Raw genomic sequence first — 13,988 nt, forward strand, 5'->3', positions numbered from 1 at the left:
TGATCGAAGAAGGACTGCAGCAACGCATTGCTCTTGCAATGAAGGAGTTGTCTGAGATCATCTTCGAAGGGACCAGTAAGGTCACCAAAGAGATATATTTGGCCTTGCTTCATAGCGTGGATAGGAGGCATGAATGGTGCTGATGATACCACGGGCTCCATTCTTGTTGAAAAGGAGTGGAAATGTTGAAGTGAAGGTATCGCGTACAAAGGAGTTGTGCACTTCAGTCAGGCGTCTCGCAACTGTTGTATCACTTCAAGCTTTCACTTCAGGCTTGGCTACCATAGTGAGCCGTTACCGAGAAACCCCTGTCAATGGAATGGTGTGCCCGTTGTTGCTTCTTTGCCTGGGTTGCCAGTGCCAATCGAGCATCGCGTCCGTGCGGCACTTCTGGACGCCGAATGCCGCACACTTCGTATCGCTTCGATAGTTCCTGGCCGGGTTCCGGCCTGCACGTAGCCTGCAGTACCAGCATCGGCCCATCAGCACTTGTCCGACCAGCCAAGCCGTCTTGCCTCTTCTGATGTGTTTGCTGTGAGAAGACATGCCTTGGGTTCGTCCATCTCACTTACAAGGTTCAGACTTCTATTTGGCGCAAACTTTATAAAGGGATCGAGATAGTATCCGTTGCATCTCATGTAAGACTTTGTATATCTGCAAATCTTCCATCATCTTAAGTGTCGCCATCACAAAGTTCGACAATATGGGCAAATCACAGGGACTGTTCTCGGTCACGATCTCCGCCAAACGGAAGCCGGGCATGGACGAAGATGCTTATCACAAGTACATCAGCGAGACGCACGCCGGACATCTGAAACATCTCCTCGTGGAGAAGAAAATCGTCGATTACACAATGGTGAGTCCCCCACGGACCCCGTGACGACTATCTAGCCTGACTTTGGTTTGAGCAACACAACACGTCAGAGTTGATGAAGGACATCGAGAATCTATTTCCCAATCTGCCTTCCATCAACCGCTCTCCTTATGACGCATTTGTCACGATTGTATTCCGCAACATTGAAGACTACGTTAGTGTGAAAAACGATCCGCACTACATGAGTGTCGTAAACCCAGATCACGGCAACTTTGCGGACGGACCAAGCACGATGATGTCTTTTGGCTGGTTCGAGAAACATGTGGCAGATGGCAAGCTTGTGGAAGGCTAGTAGATAGTTGAGCGCTATGTAGTGGTAACCACATTATTTCTCATCCCGCGAGCCGCTTCAGCTTTTTTCTGGTTTTCTTCGTGGTCCTTGTTTGTCTCCCATGTATCATGACCCTTCATTGGCTTGAAACCAGCGGTAAAGACTGGACTTTGCTTTACTTTCTCCCAATCGTGGAGCATAATTCCATTCTCAATGGAGCATTTCACCTCTTCAGCGCCACGCGGAATCATTTCTGCCTCGTAAGCTGAAATTGTAGCGTCCCAGGTCGACTCGCCCGAAGCGGCTTTTTTAATGTTGCCCACGAGTTCAAAGATGTCAGCAATACAATGGTTGAGTCCCTGGCCGCGGTCTATACCTCGTGTTAGTTAACTTCGAGATGTGAGAGGGGCGTGTGATACGAACATGGTGGCATTGGATGCGCTGCATCGCCCACAAGAGTGAGACGTCCCTGGTGATTATCCCAGGGCTCGGTAACCCAGTAGCTGATGTCGGCCTTGTGGACCTGTGTGCCATCTGGAATCCACTTGAAGGAGGAACGTGCAGGCTCAGCGAGCCCATCAGCCTTCTCCTTAATGATAGCTAGGCGTTCTGCATAGCTAAGGTCGTGTCTCGCTTCTCCTCGCCACGCCATTGCCAAATGAAACACCCAACTCTCCGGATGGTCTGGGCCGTCTGGCATGCTGGAGATGGACTGGAAAGCGTGGAAAGAGCGCTCACTGAGTGCCAGAAAGCTGGTGGGGAACTCAGATCGCACGTAACGCGCTTTTTCGGCATCGCCGTAGCATACAGTCAGGTTCATGTGCCAGATCGGAAACGGCGTGGTTGCGGCCTTTTCCGCAGAGTTCAGTGCGACTTCGCGGCAACGAGATCGAGTGCCGTCTGCACCAACAACTATGGTACCTGATACCTCTGTGCCGTCCTGGAACTTGACGGCCACACCTTGCCCGTCCGCTCCGAAATTGATGTCTTGTACGTGTTTGCCATACTGGACGTCAATCCCTTCACCACACAGTGCTCGCATCTTACTTCGAGGGACCCTCAGGCCTCTCTTGTACGGAACTCCAGCAATTATGTTTCCAGTCTCTGCGTGTATGATGGGATAGTTACCACCCGCATTGATGGGTACGGCAGGATTGCATGAAGCCTTTTCCATGTTTGCATACGCTTCTGGCGGCAAGAGAGTCTCGAGCCTCTCAAGGGCCCAATGAATGGCCATAGTCCACTCATTGCTACGCACGTTGAGCGATTCGTCCTTCTCGAAAATGGAATAACGAATACCCTCTTTCTTGAGTGCCTGCGCTAGGACAAGACCGGTGATGCCTGTTGCTGTGAGCTTACGTGGAGTGTCACTGGACCCGGCTACGCACCTGCACCAATGATGATGACATGAGTCTCGCTAGGCACGTTTTGGGCAGTCATGTCGGTGGGAATAATTTTGCGCTCGTAATCGGAAGAGTCGTACTTGTTAAGTTTTTGATTCGCAACCTGGCAAGCAGTGTAGTTGTGGATCTACACATTCGTTTTCACGATAAAATCGGTACTTTAGTAGTCTGCTCACGTCTTGCGCGTCTGTTGAGTTGTACCTGGTATCGTGCTGACACTGCAAAGGGTGTTCGGGTCTCGGCACCCGGGCACAAACGTTGGATGCACTGCTTACATCGCTCGGAAAACACGCTCTCATCCTCTCAGAATGTCTGCTCCGAAGGCATTTATCCATATTGAGATGCAAAACGAATTTTTACAAGCTCCATCTGAGCAAGAGGAACAACTAGATGACTTCCGAGGCTATTGCGATTAAAATCTGTCCACATATACTCGGTGGTTGGTTTACTTTCTTGATCTCTGCTCGTAACCTGTTTCTAATAGCCAAGTTCTAAATCAACACCCTCACTAGTTTTCGTGCGCGCTCTGTTCACAACTTTAAGCACCATCAAAGAGAATTCGATATGTTCAATATGAGGTCAAGGATGTATAGCATTTGCTAGGTACTGCAGGTTTTGATATGCAACGGAAATTAGATAGGGATATGTGATAGCCTGAAGTTGTACACAGTATTGTTAGGTTTCAATGGCGACAGTAGGCCCCGTGTATAGCTTCAGGCACCCGGGTCGCTTCCAGTCGTATGTGATAATCTGCAGTACTACGCGGCGGAACTTTCGAGAGTGAATTCCCCGCCTCAAACGAATCCACCAGAGACTGTAATTACTTCACCTATTGTATGACATTAGCAAAATGGCGGCTTGCGCATACATTGATCTGACGCACCGTTTACCCATCCGCCGTCATCGGATGCAAGGAAAGCAACTACGCGTGCTATATCCTCTGGCACAGCGCATCGACCCAGTGGACATGCCTTTGCGGTGAGCTCTTCAAGCTTTTTAGCAGGCCAATCTGGTGTAGCGCCTACGATAATTTTGTCAAGGCCTGATGCGCATCCAAACTCTTCTTTCAAGCTTACCTGGGATGTAATTCCAACAGTTCTGGTAGAACATGTCTGACAAAACTCCACCCGGTGCAATACCATTCACCGTGATGCGACGCGCACCAAAGTCAGTGGCAAATGACTTTACCATGCCGATGACCGCCATCTTTGATGAACTGTACAGCGCATGTCTCTTGATCCCGACTTTGCCAGCTGATATCGAGCTCATGAGTACCAGACGACCGTTGTCTTCGAGATGCTTCCATGCTGCCTGGCCAATGAAGAATTGCGCACGTGCATTCAAGCTAAAGACATGATCGAACAATTCTTCAGTGATGTCTTCAGTGTTGTCGAATGACTCAGTCCCGCTGTTGCTCATGACAATATTAATTTTCCCGAAGTGCCTTTTGCCTTCTTGGAACAGACGCTCGATCTCGGCAACCTTTTCCGGTGCTTAGCACGCTTCACACGAAAGAGTGGCTGGTTGTTGTCACGGACCTTGGTTACATCGGCCTGGATACTGACTGCTCTAGCATCCATTTCCAAATGCCTCAATTGCCTTCACGGTCTCATCGGCGCCACCTTTGCTGTTCGCATAGTTGATGACAACACTGCACCCCCGACTGGCGAGTTCAAGGGCAATTCCTCTACCAATACCACGGCTTGAGCCTGTGACGATGGCGACTTTGCCATGTAGGGAAGCTGTGGGGACGAGGACGGGTTTTTGAGACATGGCTTAGATATAGTCTTCTGAGTCTCTTCCTACGGTCAGTATGTTACCTAATGAGGCTCCATCAGGCGTACGTACTGATAAGTATCAAAATTTTAAGTTTTGGACAAAAAGGTCTAGTTAGCTCAGGCTTTAGAAATGTCAAATCTGAACAGGTAATTTAAGAGAGCTCGCGTTCTCGAAAGGCCTTTCCATCTGCGATTTCGTTCATGTAGGCTCGTAGTACGGTCGATGTTGTGTGCGGGCGGAGTCCGGGCTCCGTGATCGCGAACGACAACGGCCTCCAGAAATATTTGCAACTCACTGAGAGATGCTTACGCGAGGGAGTGGCTGACATGAAGTAGGAGGCGACTGAATTCAAAATCAATTGCAAGTAGATAATTGGAAATTTGAGACATTTGCAGTCGCGATCGACCCACTCCTTCTCGAGCTCCGTTTGTCTACCTTGACAGCCATCCTCATGGCCTCCAAAGTTCTTACCAACGGAACGGTGATCACCTTTGATGATGCGACGAAGTCTGTGAAGGTGCTTCCTCGAGCTTCCATACTCATTAACAATGATCGCATCGCCGCCATTATCGAAGATGGCAATGAATTGTCTATTCCACAAAACGCGGAAGTAATCGATGTGGAAGGGAAAATTGTCGCACCCGGATTCGTCAACACACATGTACACATGTGGCAATCGGTATTCCGTACGATTGCGCCAAATATCATCCTTGCGCAATATTTCGACTGGCTGAGTCAGATGTCGCCCACCGCTACGGCGCCATTCACGCCTGCAGATGTATACATCAGTTGTCTGGAAGGATACCTCGAAGGTCTCCACGCTGGCGTAACGTCTTACGTAGACCATGCGCATAACAACTGGGGCCGTGAAGTGGTCAAACCTGGCTACCAGGCTGCACTCGATAGCGGCGCGCGTGTTTGGTGGTGCTATGATGTTACTGCAAACAACAAGCAATTTCCAGAGGCGGAACAGTGGAATGTTATGGGCGAAATCGCGGCAGAATCTGCACCTTCGCGAATGCAGATCGGGTTGTCCTTGGACGGTCTGGCTGGAGAGTTCTTGAACGATACCGAGAAGCATCTCAATAACCTGAAGGCTGCGACAGAGTGAGTATACAACTTCGCTTCTCTTGTGAAATATTTTGACCTTTCAATAAGCCAGATGAACCTTTCCGTCATAACAATGCATCACATGAGCGGTCCATGGCCTCGTAAGTTTTACTTCTGACCTTCAAACCCAGTCTAACACCCTCGCCACTGAGAAGGCAACACCTCGCCAACAAGAGTCACAACCTCTACTAGGGTCTACATACTACCGGTATCCCCATGATAGTTTTCTCACGCCCCCTTCTTGACCACAGACGACATCACCGCACTCCGCACACATAATCTCTTCGTCTCCATAACGCCTGAATCCGAATGTCACTACGGCCACGGACAAACAACAGGCCATCTCATTTCGTCACAAGCATCGTTGGGAGTCGACACAGCCTTCACATTCTCTGGTGACATGCTTTCGCAGGCCAGAATGTGGCTGCAGACGGTACGTAACAACAGTTACCACAAGACGCTCCACACAGGCTTGATACCCAATCAAACTCCGATGAAGGTTGAGCAAGCGTTTCTACTGGCTACGAGACAGGGCGGACTTGCATTACGTCGTCCAGACATTGGCGTACTTCAAGTCGGCGCCAAAGCAGACATTTTGGTGTTCAATAGCGACCCACCTAATATGCTGGGCTGGAGCGATCCTGTCGCTGCCGTTATACTGCATGCCAATCCAGGCGACATTGAGCATGTGCTAGTTGACGGGCAATTTAGGAAGCGTGGCTTCAAGCTGGTTGGGGGAGAAGGAACGAAATGGGAGTGGAGCGATGTTCGCAAGAGGTTCTTGGAGGCTGCGAAAAGGATACAGCCGCTGGTCAATACACCAACTAAAGTGCCTGAAAAGCTATGGGGAATGGCTGACTTGGGTGATGTGGAAGTCGCGAGTACTGTAGTATGATGTTTGTTGAGTTTGTCGAGGTGCAGATTGATCTCTGGGACTGGTCGCTGTGAGGTTGAGGTGTAAAATCCAGTGAACAAGGAAGTAGCATACATAGCTATCAGATGTATAAATTGTTATATCTACCAGGGCTGGATACCATCCTTAGTGATGACTTTTCCAGCATCAGCATCCCTCTCACCTTCGATGACACTTTTGATGAAAGGGCCTGCAATTTCAGGATCTCCACCACCCATCTTCTTTAGCATCTCAGTGTTGCCGCCCAGGCCAGTCGCTAGAAATCCCGGAGAGATTGCGAAAACTTTGACGTCGTCCTCATGAAGCAGCTTGTGCCACTCTCGCATTAGCATATTCATGCCGGTCTTAGCGCTTCGGTACGCAGGGACGCCGAACCCTGACTTGGGCCAGCCCTTTGGTGGGTACTTGTTGACCGCCAGTGCCTGGTTTTCACTGCCAGCTAGCGTCGACGTGCCAGATGTGATGAAGAGCAGTCGTGGGTCAGAGGACTGGAGCAGAAGAGGTATGAAAGTCGTTGTCATGACCTGAGTACCGGACGTGTTTACATTCCAGGACTGGTTCCAGGCTTCACGTTCTGATAATTTGCCCTCCTTAGCGAGTTGATCGAATTGTGCGCCTATTTTTCCGGCGTCAGTAATAGCTCCTATCATCATGGGGCTCCGCATACCGGCATTATTCACCAGAACATCGATCTTGCCAAACTGAGACTCGACCGTATTGAACGCTCTATTGATAGACTCATCGGATTCGATGTCAATCTGTACGGGGGAAAGCTTGCTCTTCGTTTCGGGGTACTCGGTCCGAGCGGCTTCAATGGCGGCCTGCACCTTGTCTTCAGAGCGTCCGCCAACAACGATGTCGTACGCGTGACTGGAACTGCAGAGGGCGCGCACAATCTGGAATCCGATGCCGGTATTGGCACCAGTGATAAGAACAACTTTAGAGGCCATGGTGAATGCTTAACGCAAAGCCAAGATGAAGGCAATGCAGGGTTGATAAGGAAGTGGAGAGTCAACTGCAGGGTTGATTAAGTATGCGGGGTTGATATTCGTAGTTGGGATCTGAAGGTAGCCAACACTGCAGCGCATGCCGCTAAACAAACATTGGGGGTGCCGCCTATTCCGATCGCAGGATTTGAGTGCTGACCTCGATTTCTATCCCGTCCTGCAAGTGATGAGAGCTGACTGCGCATCGCTTCCAAGTCACTGCTTCTCGGGTTCAACGTCTGACCCAATGGCCTCCAGGGCTGCTGGCCCAGACGGCGGCTCGGGTGCCGATAGAAGTCAATCTGATAGGGCCGTTTGAGCACGACGGCATTTCGGCCGTTTAGTAAAACAGCATGATCGGTCAATGGATCTGCAGCGAAGATTCATGCGGACCCTGGAAAGACAGTGACGCGCTTGGGGACTTCCGGACAAATCAGCCCATTTTACGTTGGTGTTGTGACACAAATGCCTCCCTCGATTGGTAGATGTGTTATCGATGTTCGCAAAGAGCAAAGTCCAAATGACAACGCAGTCGAGGACATGCTTTTTCGTAGTAAGAGAGCTAGATGCGAGATGTGTAACGTGATTGCCGCCAACGCTAGCTTCAGGTGCAGAAACAAACACAGTAAAAGCCTGCGATATGTAGTCTAGTCTCCCTGCGGATGTGTACGGCCGTAAGAGCGGCCAGCTCGAACGAGAGTAACACGATCGATTCACTGTCTCCAAAGTAGAATTGAAGATGTTGGGATAATGCCTGTCATATTTTCGCCGTCGGACATTTCGCTCAAAACATTGAGCTCCGAATGTTTGAGACATGTTCACGAAGTTCTTCTGTTGACACTTGCCACACATACTTCAACCACCAAAAATGTGGTTTATGAATCATCGTATGGAATATGATAGGTACAACATCGACGGGTTAAATGTATAATCAACACGTGCGCAATGATGGTACATTTTTTCACGCAGCATAGTGGACGAACTTAAATCAATAGATCTAACTCCAACACCTCACTCTCTTCTCAGAACTTGTCCTGTTTCTTGATCAACTGCGCAGCATGATATGCGTAGGCATACACCGTATGCATAGTGTGGCACGTCGGCATACTGGGAAACGTGGAGCTATCAATAACGCGAATACCCTGTAGGCCTTTGATGCGCCACGTCTTGCCCTCAACGACAGTACCCAAGGCGACGGTACCAAGCTATGCGTGTGAGCAAAAGAGTGGCGAAAAGGGAAGCTTTGTATACGTACAGGGTGGTGGAAAGTCAGCGAAGCGTTCTGAATAGCTTTCCAAAGGTCCTCATCAGACGTGACATTAGCGCCAGGATAGACTTCCTTGAGCAAGACGGGAGAAAGCGCGGGGTCAGTGACGACTTTGCGGAGTTGCTTGTAGCCGTAGAGGATTGCTGCTTTGTCGCCTGCAAGGACGTTAGTAGCCATCGCAAAACTGTCTTAGCGAACGAAGTTGACTTACTCTCTGAGCCGTAGTAGTTGGGGTGAATAAGCGGCTGGTCGCGATAATTGCTCGACGCAAGCTCCATGTATCCTGCAGCCTCGGGCTGGATAACAGCCACGAAAGGCGATATGGTGCTCACGTTCGGACCGTTGCTGCGCAGCGTAGAGCTCGAGTACTGGAAGAGCAAATGTCCGCGGTCGGCGGGGAGGGAGGTATGGAAGGTAGAGTTCACACCACTAAATGCCTCATTAGGAATTCGGGATACTGCGAAAGCAGCGCCGTTGGGTACGCCAAGCGGGCCTTTGCCCTCTGTATTGAAGTCCGCAGCGGCCTTGTCTTTGAAGGTTGCGTTCAGTGTGTATTGCCAGAGTGTTTCAACGCTGGGAGGAACCTCGAACTCCATCCATGCGAAGTGGTGATCAAAGCTGAGGGTGTTAGATGATTTAATTCGATGGTTGATTTGTACTTACAGGTTCTTGCCGATCTGGGGAATATCCGCAACGACAGGAATGCCGTGAGACTTGAGCTGTTCAGCTGGTCCGACGCCGGAAAGCATCAATAGCTGAAGGCTTGTTAGAATACCACTCATCTGTCAATTAGGAAGAGTTATACCTTTGGGCTGCCAAGGGCGCCGGCGGCTACGATAATTTCTTTGGGTCGGAGGGTAGTAGTGGCATTAGTGATAGGGTTGACGTATGTGACCGATACTGCGCGCTTCCCCTCAAATCCAATCTTGGTCACTTCAGCATCGTGTAGTTGTCTTGCATTGGGTCGTCCATTCATTGGCCACCCATATGCTTGCGAGGCAAAGACTCGAGTGTGGTTTGACGCGCGAATGCCGGTCAAACCAGTGGAAATTCCAACACCAGTTCCATCGTTAAGATCAACCTGGGGAAGTTTGAGAACATTTTTCCATGATTCGATGAGGCTCAGGACGAATCCGAGGTTCTCTGATGGAGACGTGAATTCAATTGGTCCGTTGCCGTAGGCGCTCTTGTTGACGTGCGGGTCATAGTCCAGAGGTGTCTCCTTGTAATAGGCTACAGACTTGTAGTCATTCTCAAAGTTCTTCCACTTCAGACCATCGTCTTTACTGATTTTGGCCCATTCATCAAAAACTGAAGGTGAACCACGGCAGTGACCAAGATAATTGACCGCAGAGCCACCTCCAAAGCCGCGGCCCTGATGGAGGTAGGGCGCAACGCCATTCAGATTCGGATCTGGCTGGCATGTGTAGTTCCAAGTGTATGGGGTTTGCAAAAGAAGTGGTGCGAGACCTGGGTCGTCTATGTTTTCAACTCCAGCAGTGTCGGGACCAGCTTCGAGAAGGACAACATTGACTTTGGGATTCTTGGAGAGCTGTTCCGCAAGAACGAATCCTGCCGGGCCACCTCCAATAATCACATAGTCAGGTTGGCCATTCGGAGCTGGTTGGGTAGGGTGGGGAACAGCGATCGCGGGATCAATGCGAAACAGAAGAGCAAGAAGGGAGGTACGTTTCATATTGTACAACATGGTTTCGAATGTTCGAACGCCAAACAAACTTTAGAAAGCAAAAAAACAAATGCAGTACGTTGCACTACGTCAACGAGTGTGCCTTCCATGAACAACCAGGACGGCGGAATTTATATGAAAGGAAATGATAGGCAAACTGGATGTTGTTACTGCAGGAACAGTTCCGTCGGGGTGTTCTCGCACGTGGCGCCCACGAGGCGTTGCAGCGTTGCAGCGATGTTCGATTTTCGGATGAACTCAGCTGCTCCGTTGTTGACTCCAGTTCGGGCGCCGGCCACCGCACCCAACCTCGAGGCTCGCCTCAGGTCGCGCCATTTTTCGTGTCGCCCTTCAAAAAAATTTGGGTACCAAAAGGTGCATAACGACAGTTAGGGTTGGATAGCCTAGAAACCTTTTCAACCCATTTTCACCTCGCAGAAAGCCGTCGGGTCTAAGCAGCGTCGCATGCCATGCCGCAGACAATCGTTCCCCAATCGTGCTTCGAGTTCATACATAGCGCGCATGGGTTACCACCGGTGTTATTGCGGCACCTGTCGCGTCCATCTTGCATTGACAGTCATGCCCGTGTCCTTGTGACGGCTCCAGCAATATGATAGCCGCTGCTTCCTAGATGCATGCTTGCCATTAGCAGAGGGAGATTCGTCGGTCGCCGAACAACCTCTACGCGAGGTGGCATGCAGCGCAGGCAGCAATGCACTGTGGCTAGCATACGCGACGATTCTCGGCTCAGAGAATCTGTGCATAGCTGGGCTTAGGGATCGAAGCATGCGGCTTACATGTAGTAATCATTTAGGTCGCACGTACGTTAGAGGTCGTACGAAAGGATACGAAACTTTCGAGGGCTGTTCCCACTGATCTGCAGCGACTAGTCGCACTCCACTTCACTATTATAAACCGAGGCTAAGCCTGAAAGGGAGATTTAGGCAGGCCACAACACTGAACGTGCTCAAAATTCATTCTTGCGATCTGCACTCCGTAGGTGTCCGCAGCACTTCAACTCATTACGGGTAGTGGCGTACGTAGGTGTCGTACACGCTGCATTGCCAGCGCTGACCGTATTCGCAAGCGCCCCATATGCTTTGCGTCAAGGCGCACTTCGCTACTATGAGGCAAACCAGAACTATCATATGACCAATTGAAACCGGAAGAAAATCAACCCGTGCTTACTAGATACAGGTATCAAGCATTCGGCTCCAACTTTTGGAGTGATATCGAAGTGGGTAACGTGGAAAGAAGAAGTTAATTGAGGAAGTCGATTGCGGAGCAAAACTCCGTATCATTCATAGTGCGCTATCGAAGAGTATCCACATGCAACCCGGCCGGAGGCTGAGCACTTATCGCAGTCTCGTGGAGGGAGTAAGAGCCAGTTCCACTCTACCAAGGGATCTCTCCACCGTCGTAATGGCCCCAACTGTCCTCTTGGCCAGGAACATGGATGTTGACCAATTTCCCGTTTTGAGCTGGCGTTGATTCGAGAATGATCCTCTTCAGCTCAGCAACACCAACCTCGACAGGAAATTCGGCGTGCTCGCCTCCCAATTCAGTCTTCAGCCACTGTACAGCGTCAGCCTCTCTGTTTTGGTGAAATCTGCTGAGGGCAAATACTTACGCCAGGGGATACGCAGAGGAACGTGAACCCCGCGTCTGCGTGGTCTAGGGCGTACTGTGCATTGAGCATGTGGAGTGCGGCCTTTGAAACTTTGTAGGCCTGCGTGGGGGCCATCTTGTACTTTGGCGCCCATGTAAGGGAGCCCATCGAGGACGAGCTGCCCTACGATTAGATGCGGCTGTCTACGTTTTTGGGGTAACATACACATTGATCACTTTCTTCGACTTGCCAGCCTCCAACAAGGGTAGGAAAGCGGAAGTGACTCGGTGCACTCCGACACTAAAAGGGAAGGTAGAATGTCAGTGTATATGCTCGACCATCGTGTGTGAAGGAGCGCCATGTGGCGTTTTGGCGTTATGTAAGAACCAGAGGCAGCACTGCAGCTCTGCATGACTAGACATAGCGAGTGGACAATGTGGGAAATGCTCAAAGGAGTTTACATACTGCGAAGTGTTAAGTGTGCGCCTTCAAGAATACTACGGCCTCGATTGTGACTTACCACATTGGTATCGAAGATATCTCTGAGCTGTTCGGGAGGGACCGTCCTAGTACCGCCGGGAGCGAACGCTTGGACGCCGGCGTTGTTCACAAGAACGTCCAGACCACGGCCGCCAAGCTTTCCGGTGACCTCCACGACGGCCTTCTGGATGCTTTCCGTGTCGCCCACAGAAGCAACAACATGGCTAGTGCGATCTGGGTAGGCGCCGAGCAGCTTCGCTAAGGAGGGACATTCGCTGCTGCGTGTGAGGGCCACAACTGTGCCAACCTGCGAGACGGGAAGCTCCAGCAACTGCTTGACCAGCTCAAGGCCAATACCGCGAGAAGCACCGGTGATTAGGAATGAGGCCATGTTTGCGCTTCACTTGCTTGTTTGAATGAGTCGTGGTTGATTCGATCAACTAAACTGTGAAGACAGCATGCTCAGGCTGAAACGCACCTTGTAAGTAGGCACGGCAGACGGGCGTGCGGAATCCGAGGCGCGTGCCATGGGGAGGGGTGAAGGAAGTATCACCCCGGGGGGCGCCGCGCGATGACAGGGCGCAGGGTTAAGCGAGGCTGCGTGGGGAAGGAGCCCTGTAGGTCTCGGAAGCTCGGCCAAGTCCAGCTAGCCCGATCCACGACTTCAGGCGAGACTGAGTCTCGCCACGGTCGTCAACGTGCAGGTCAACGTGTCCGGCGGGCGTATCGAATTGATGAGATCCACGAGCCCGCGACAAGCTCAAAGCTAGGCCCATAAACCCCGTCGCCGATGCACGAGACAAAGACAAGCTCCCTCGATCGCGTTGTCCAAGGAAGCTTGTCATTTGCCCGTTAACCCACCCTAGGCACCGCGATCAACTAGCTGCCTCGATTGTCAGGCCACTCATTATGGCCCCGAGGAATTGCATAAGCCTATTCAACTATAGTCCGGTACAACTCACAAAACTATCACTGAATCGTTAAGCTGAGTGGTCAAAATGCGCCGCTCTTGCGCGACACCCTGTACATGTTCCATAGCTCGTGTTAGAAATACCCGCTCGCCCAATGACGTGCATTATTGTGCAGCACACATCGCTGATAATTACTTGTACTGGTACCTAGGTAGAATCTAGGTGTTGCCCATCGCAAATTGCACCCTTGCCCTTGCTTCCTTGGAGCAAACGTGTGGCACCGTGGCACGGCCCGATATCCCCTCTATGTGCATGCGGATGCGTATGGTGCATGCGGATGTGTATGGTGCATGCGGCTGCGGCTTCGCGCAAGCGCAACGGTCCATCCGGCACCCTAGCTCGTGCGAGGAGAATCCTCAATGAACCGTGGGCCCTCTGATTATCGCTATCAAAGTTAGCCATGCACCCTCACATCCCGTTAGGGCAACCCGTGAACACAAGACTCTGTCTCATTGGCATCTGTATCCTGGTAGATATGCATGAGGCCCTCATGGTTTCCTCACTTCAAGCCGATTGCTAACTTTCCCTAGATGCACGGGGACTCTAGACAGTCGTTGCCTCTAGGGTTCAGCGGTCCTACTGGGAATCACCGACTTGCATACCTGTGACAAGAAAACGCAGGCGGCATGAGCTGTGCA

The 13,988-nt window shown here is 51.0% G+C and overlaps 9 protein-coding genes across 9 annotated transcripts; 4 read left to right on the forward strand and 5 right to left on the reverse strand.

Moving 5' to 3' along the window:
- Nucleotides 1–703: 703 nt before the first annotated feature.
- On the forward strand, nt 704–1,166 carry SNOG_08275 (hypothetical protein; the record flags this gene model as incomplete). The annotated part of the gene is made up of 2 exons (XM_001798540.1): nt 704–856; nt 936–1,166. 2 exons carry the CDS (start codon nt 704–706, stop codon nt 1,164–1,166), a joined length of 384 nt encoding a protein of 127 aa, XP_001798592.1.
- Nucleotides 1,167–1,180: 14 nt separating this feature from the next.
- Nucleotides 1,181–2,883, reverse strand: SNOG_08276 (hypothetical protein; the record flags this gene model as incomplete). The annotated part of the gene is made up of 4 exons (XM_001798541.1): nt 1,181–1,515; nt 1,569–2,486; nt 2,534–2,651; nt 2,824–2,883. The coding sequence occupies 4 exons, from the start codon at nt 2,881–2,883 to the stop codon at nt 1,181–1,183; spliced, it is 1,431 nt and encodes a 476-aa protein (XP_001798593.1).
- A 507-nt stretch (nt 2,884–3,390) lies between these two features.
- Nucleotides 3,391–3,967, reverse strand: SNOG_08277 (hypothetical protein; the record flags this gene model as incomplete). The annotated part of the gene is made up of 2 exons (XM_001798542.1): nt 3,391–3,557; nt 3,625–3,967. The coding sequence occupies 2 exons, from the start codon at nt 3,965–3,967 to the stop codon at nt 3,391–3,393; spliced, it is 510 nt and encodes a 169-aa protein (XP_001798594.1).
- An 811-nt stretch (nt 3,968–4,778) lies between these two features.
- Nucleotides 4,779–5,438, forward strand: SNOG_08278 (hypothetical protein; the record flags this gene model as incomplete). Its single annotated transcript, XM_001798543.1, has 1 exon — nt 4,779–5,438. One exon carries the CDS (start codon nt 4,779–4,781, stop codon nt 5,436–5,438), a length of 660 nt encoding a protein of 219 aa, XP_001798595.1.
- A 417-nt stretch (nt 5,439–5,855) lies between these two features.
- On the forward strand, nt 5,856–6,332 carry SNOG_08279 (hypothetical protein; the record flags this gene model as incomplete). Its single annotated transcript, XM_001798544.1, has 2 exons — nt 5,856–5,870; nt 5,970–6,332. The coding sequence occupies 2 exons, from the start codon at nt 5,856–5,858 to the stop codon at nt 6,330–6,332; spliced, it is 378 nt and encodes a 125-aa protein (XP_001798596.1).
- Nucleotides 6,333–6,424: 92 nt separating this feature from the next.
- Nucleotides 6,425–7,300, reverse strand: SNOG_08280 (hypothetical protein; the record flags this gene model as incomplete). Its single annotated transcript, XM_001798545.1, has 2 exons — nt 6,425–6,966; nt 7,018–7,300. 2 exons carry the CDS (start codon nt 7,298–7,300, stop codon nt 6,455–6,457), a joined length of 795 nt encoding a protein of 264 aa, XP_001798597.1. The 3' UTR covers nt 6,425–6,454.
- A 1,058-nt stretch (nt 7,301–8,358) lies between these two features.
- SNOG_08281 (hypothetical protein) lies at nt 8,359–10,311 on the reverse strand (the record flags this gene model as incomplete). The annotated part of the gene is made up of 5 exons (XM_001798546.1): nt 8,359–8,541; nt 8,592–8,787; nt 8,811–9,221; nt 9,267–9,358; nt 9,409–10,311. The coding sequence occupies 5 exons, from the start codon at nt 10,309–10,311 to the stop codon at nt 8,359–8,361; spliced, it is 1,785 nt and encodes a 594-aa protein (XP_001798598.1).
- A 1,250-nt stretch (nt 10,312–11,561) lies between these two features.
- SNOG_08282 (hypothetical protein) lies at nt 11,562–12,828 on the reverse strand. Its single transcript, XM_001798547.1, has 4 exons — nt 12,420–12,828; nt 12,125–12,199; nt 11,921–12,077; nt 11,562–11,865 (listed from the first exon to the last, which is right to left on the reverse strand). The coding sequence occupies exons 1-4, from the start codon at nt 12,768–12,770 to the stop codon at nt 11,852–11,854; spliced, it is 597 nt and encodes a 198-aa protein (XP_001798599.1). The 5' UTR covers nt 12,771–12,828; the 3' UTR covers nt 11,562–11,851.
- A 9-nt stretch (nt 12,829–12,837) lies between these two features.
- Nucleotides 12,838–13,157, forward strand: SNOG_08283 (hypothetical protein; the record flags this gene model as incomplete). The annotated part of the gene is made up of 2 exons (XM_001798548.1): nt 12,838–12,860; nt 12,965–13,157. The coding sequence occupies 2 exons, from the start codon at nt 12,838–12,840 to the stop codon at nt 13,155–13,157; spliced, it is 216 nt and encodes a 71-aa protein (XP_001798600.1).
- Nucleotides 13,158–13,988: the final 831 nt, after the last annotated feature.

The sequence above is a fragment of the Parastagonospora nodorum genome (assembly GCF_000146915.1).
Source record: "Parastagonospora nodorum SN15 chromosome Unknown scaffold_12, whole genome shotgun sequence".
NCBI classification, from domain to species: Eukaryota; Fungi; Ascomycota; class Dothideomycetes; order Pleosporales; family Phaeosphaeriaceae; genus Parastagonospora; species Parastagonospora nodorum.

What these genes read in the sequence shown, in the direction of transcription:
- SNOG_08282 (XM_001798547.1), bottom strand. Translation starts at nt 12,770, where the DNA reads ATGGCCTCATTCCTAATCACCGGTGCTTCTCGCGGTATTGGCCTTGAG. An exon ending in ATATCTTCGATACCAATGTG is followed by an intron (nt 12,200 to 12,419) that starts GTAAGTCACAAT and finishes CTTCCCTTTTAG; the next exon opens with TGTCGGAGTGCACCGAGTCA. An exon ending in TCGAAGAAAGTGATCAATGT is followed by an intron (nt 12,078 to 12,124) that starts GTATGTTACCCC and finishes ATCGTAGGGCAG; the next exon opens with CTCGTCCTCGATGGGCTCCC.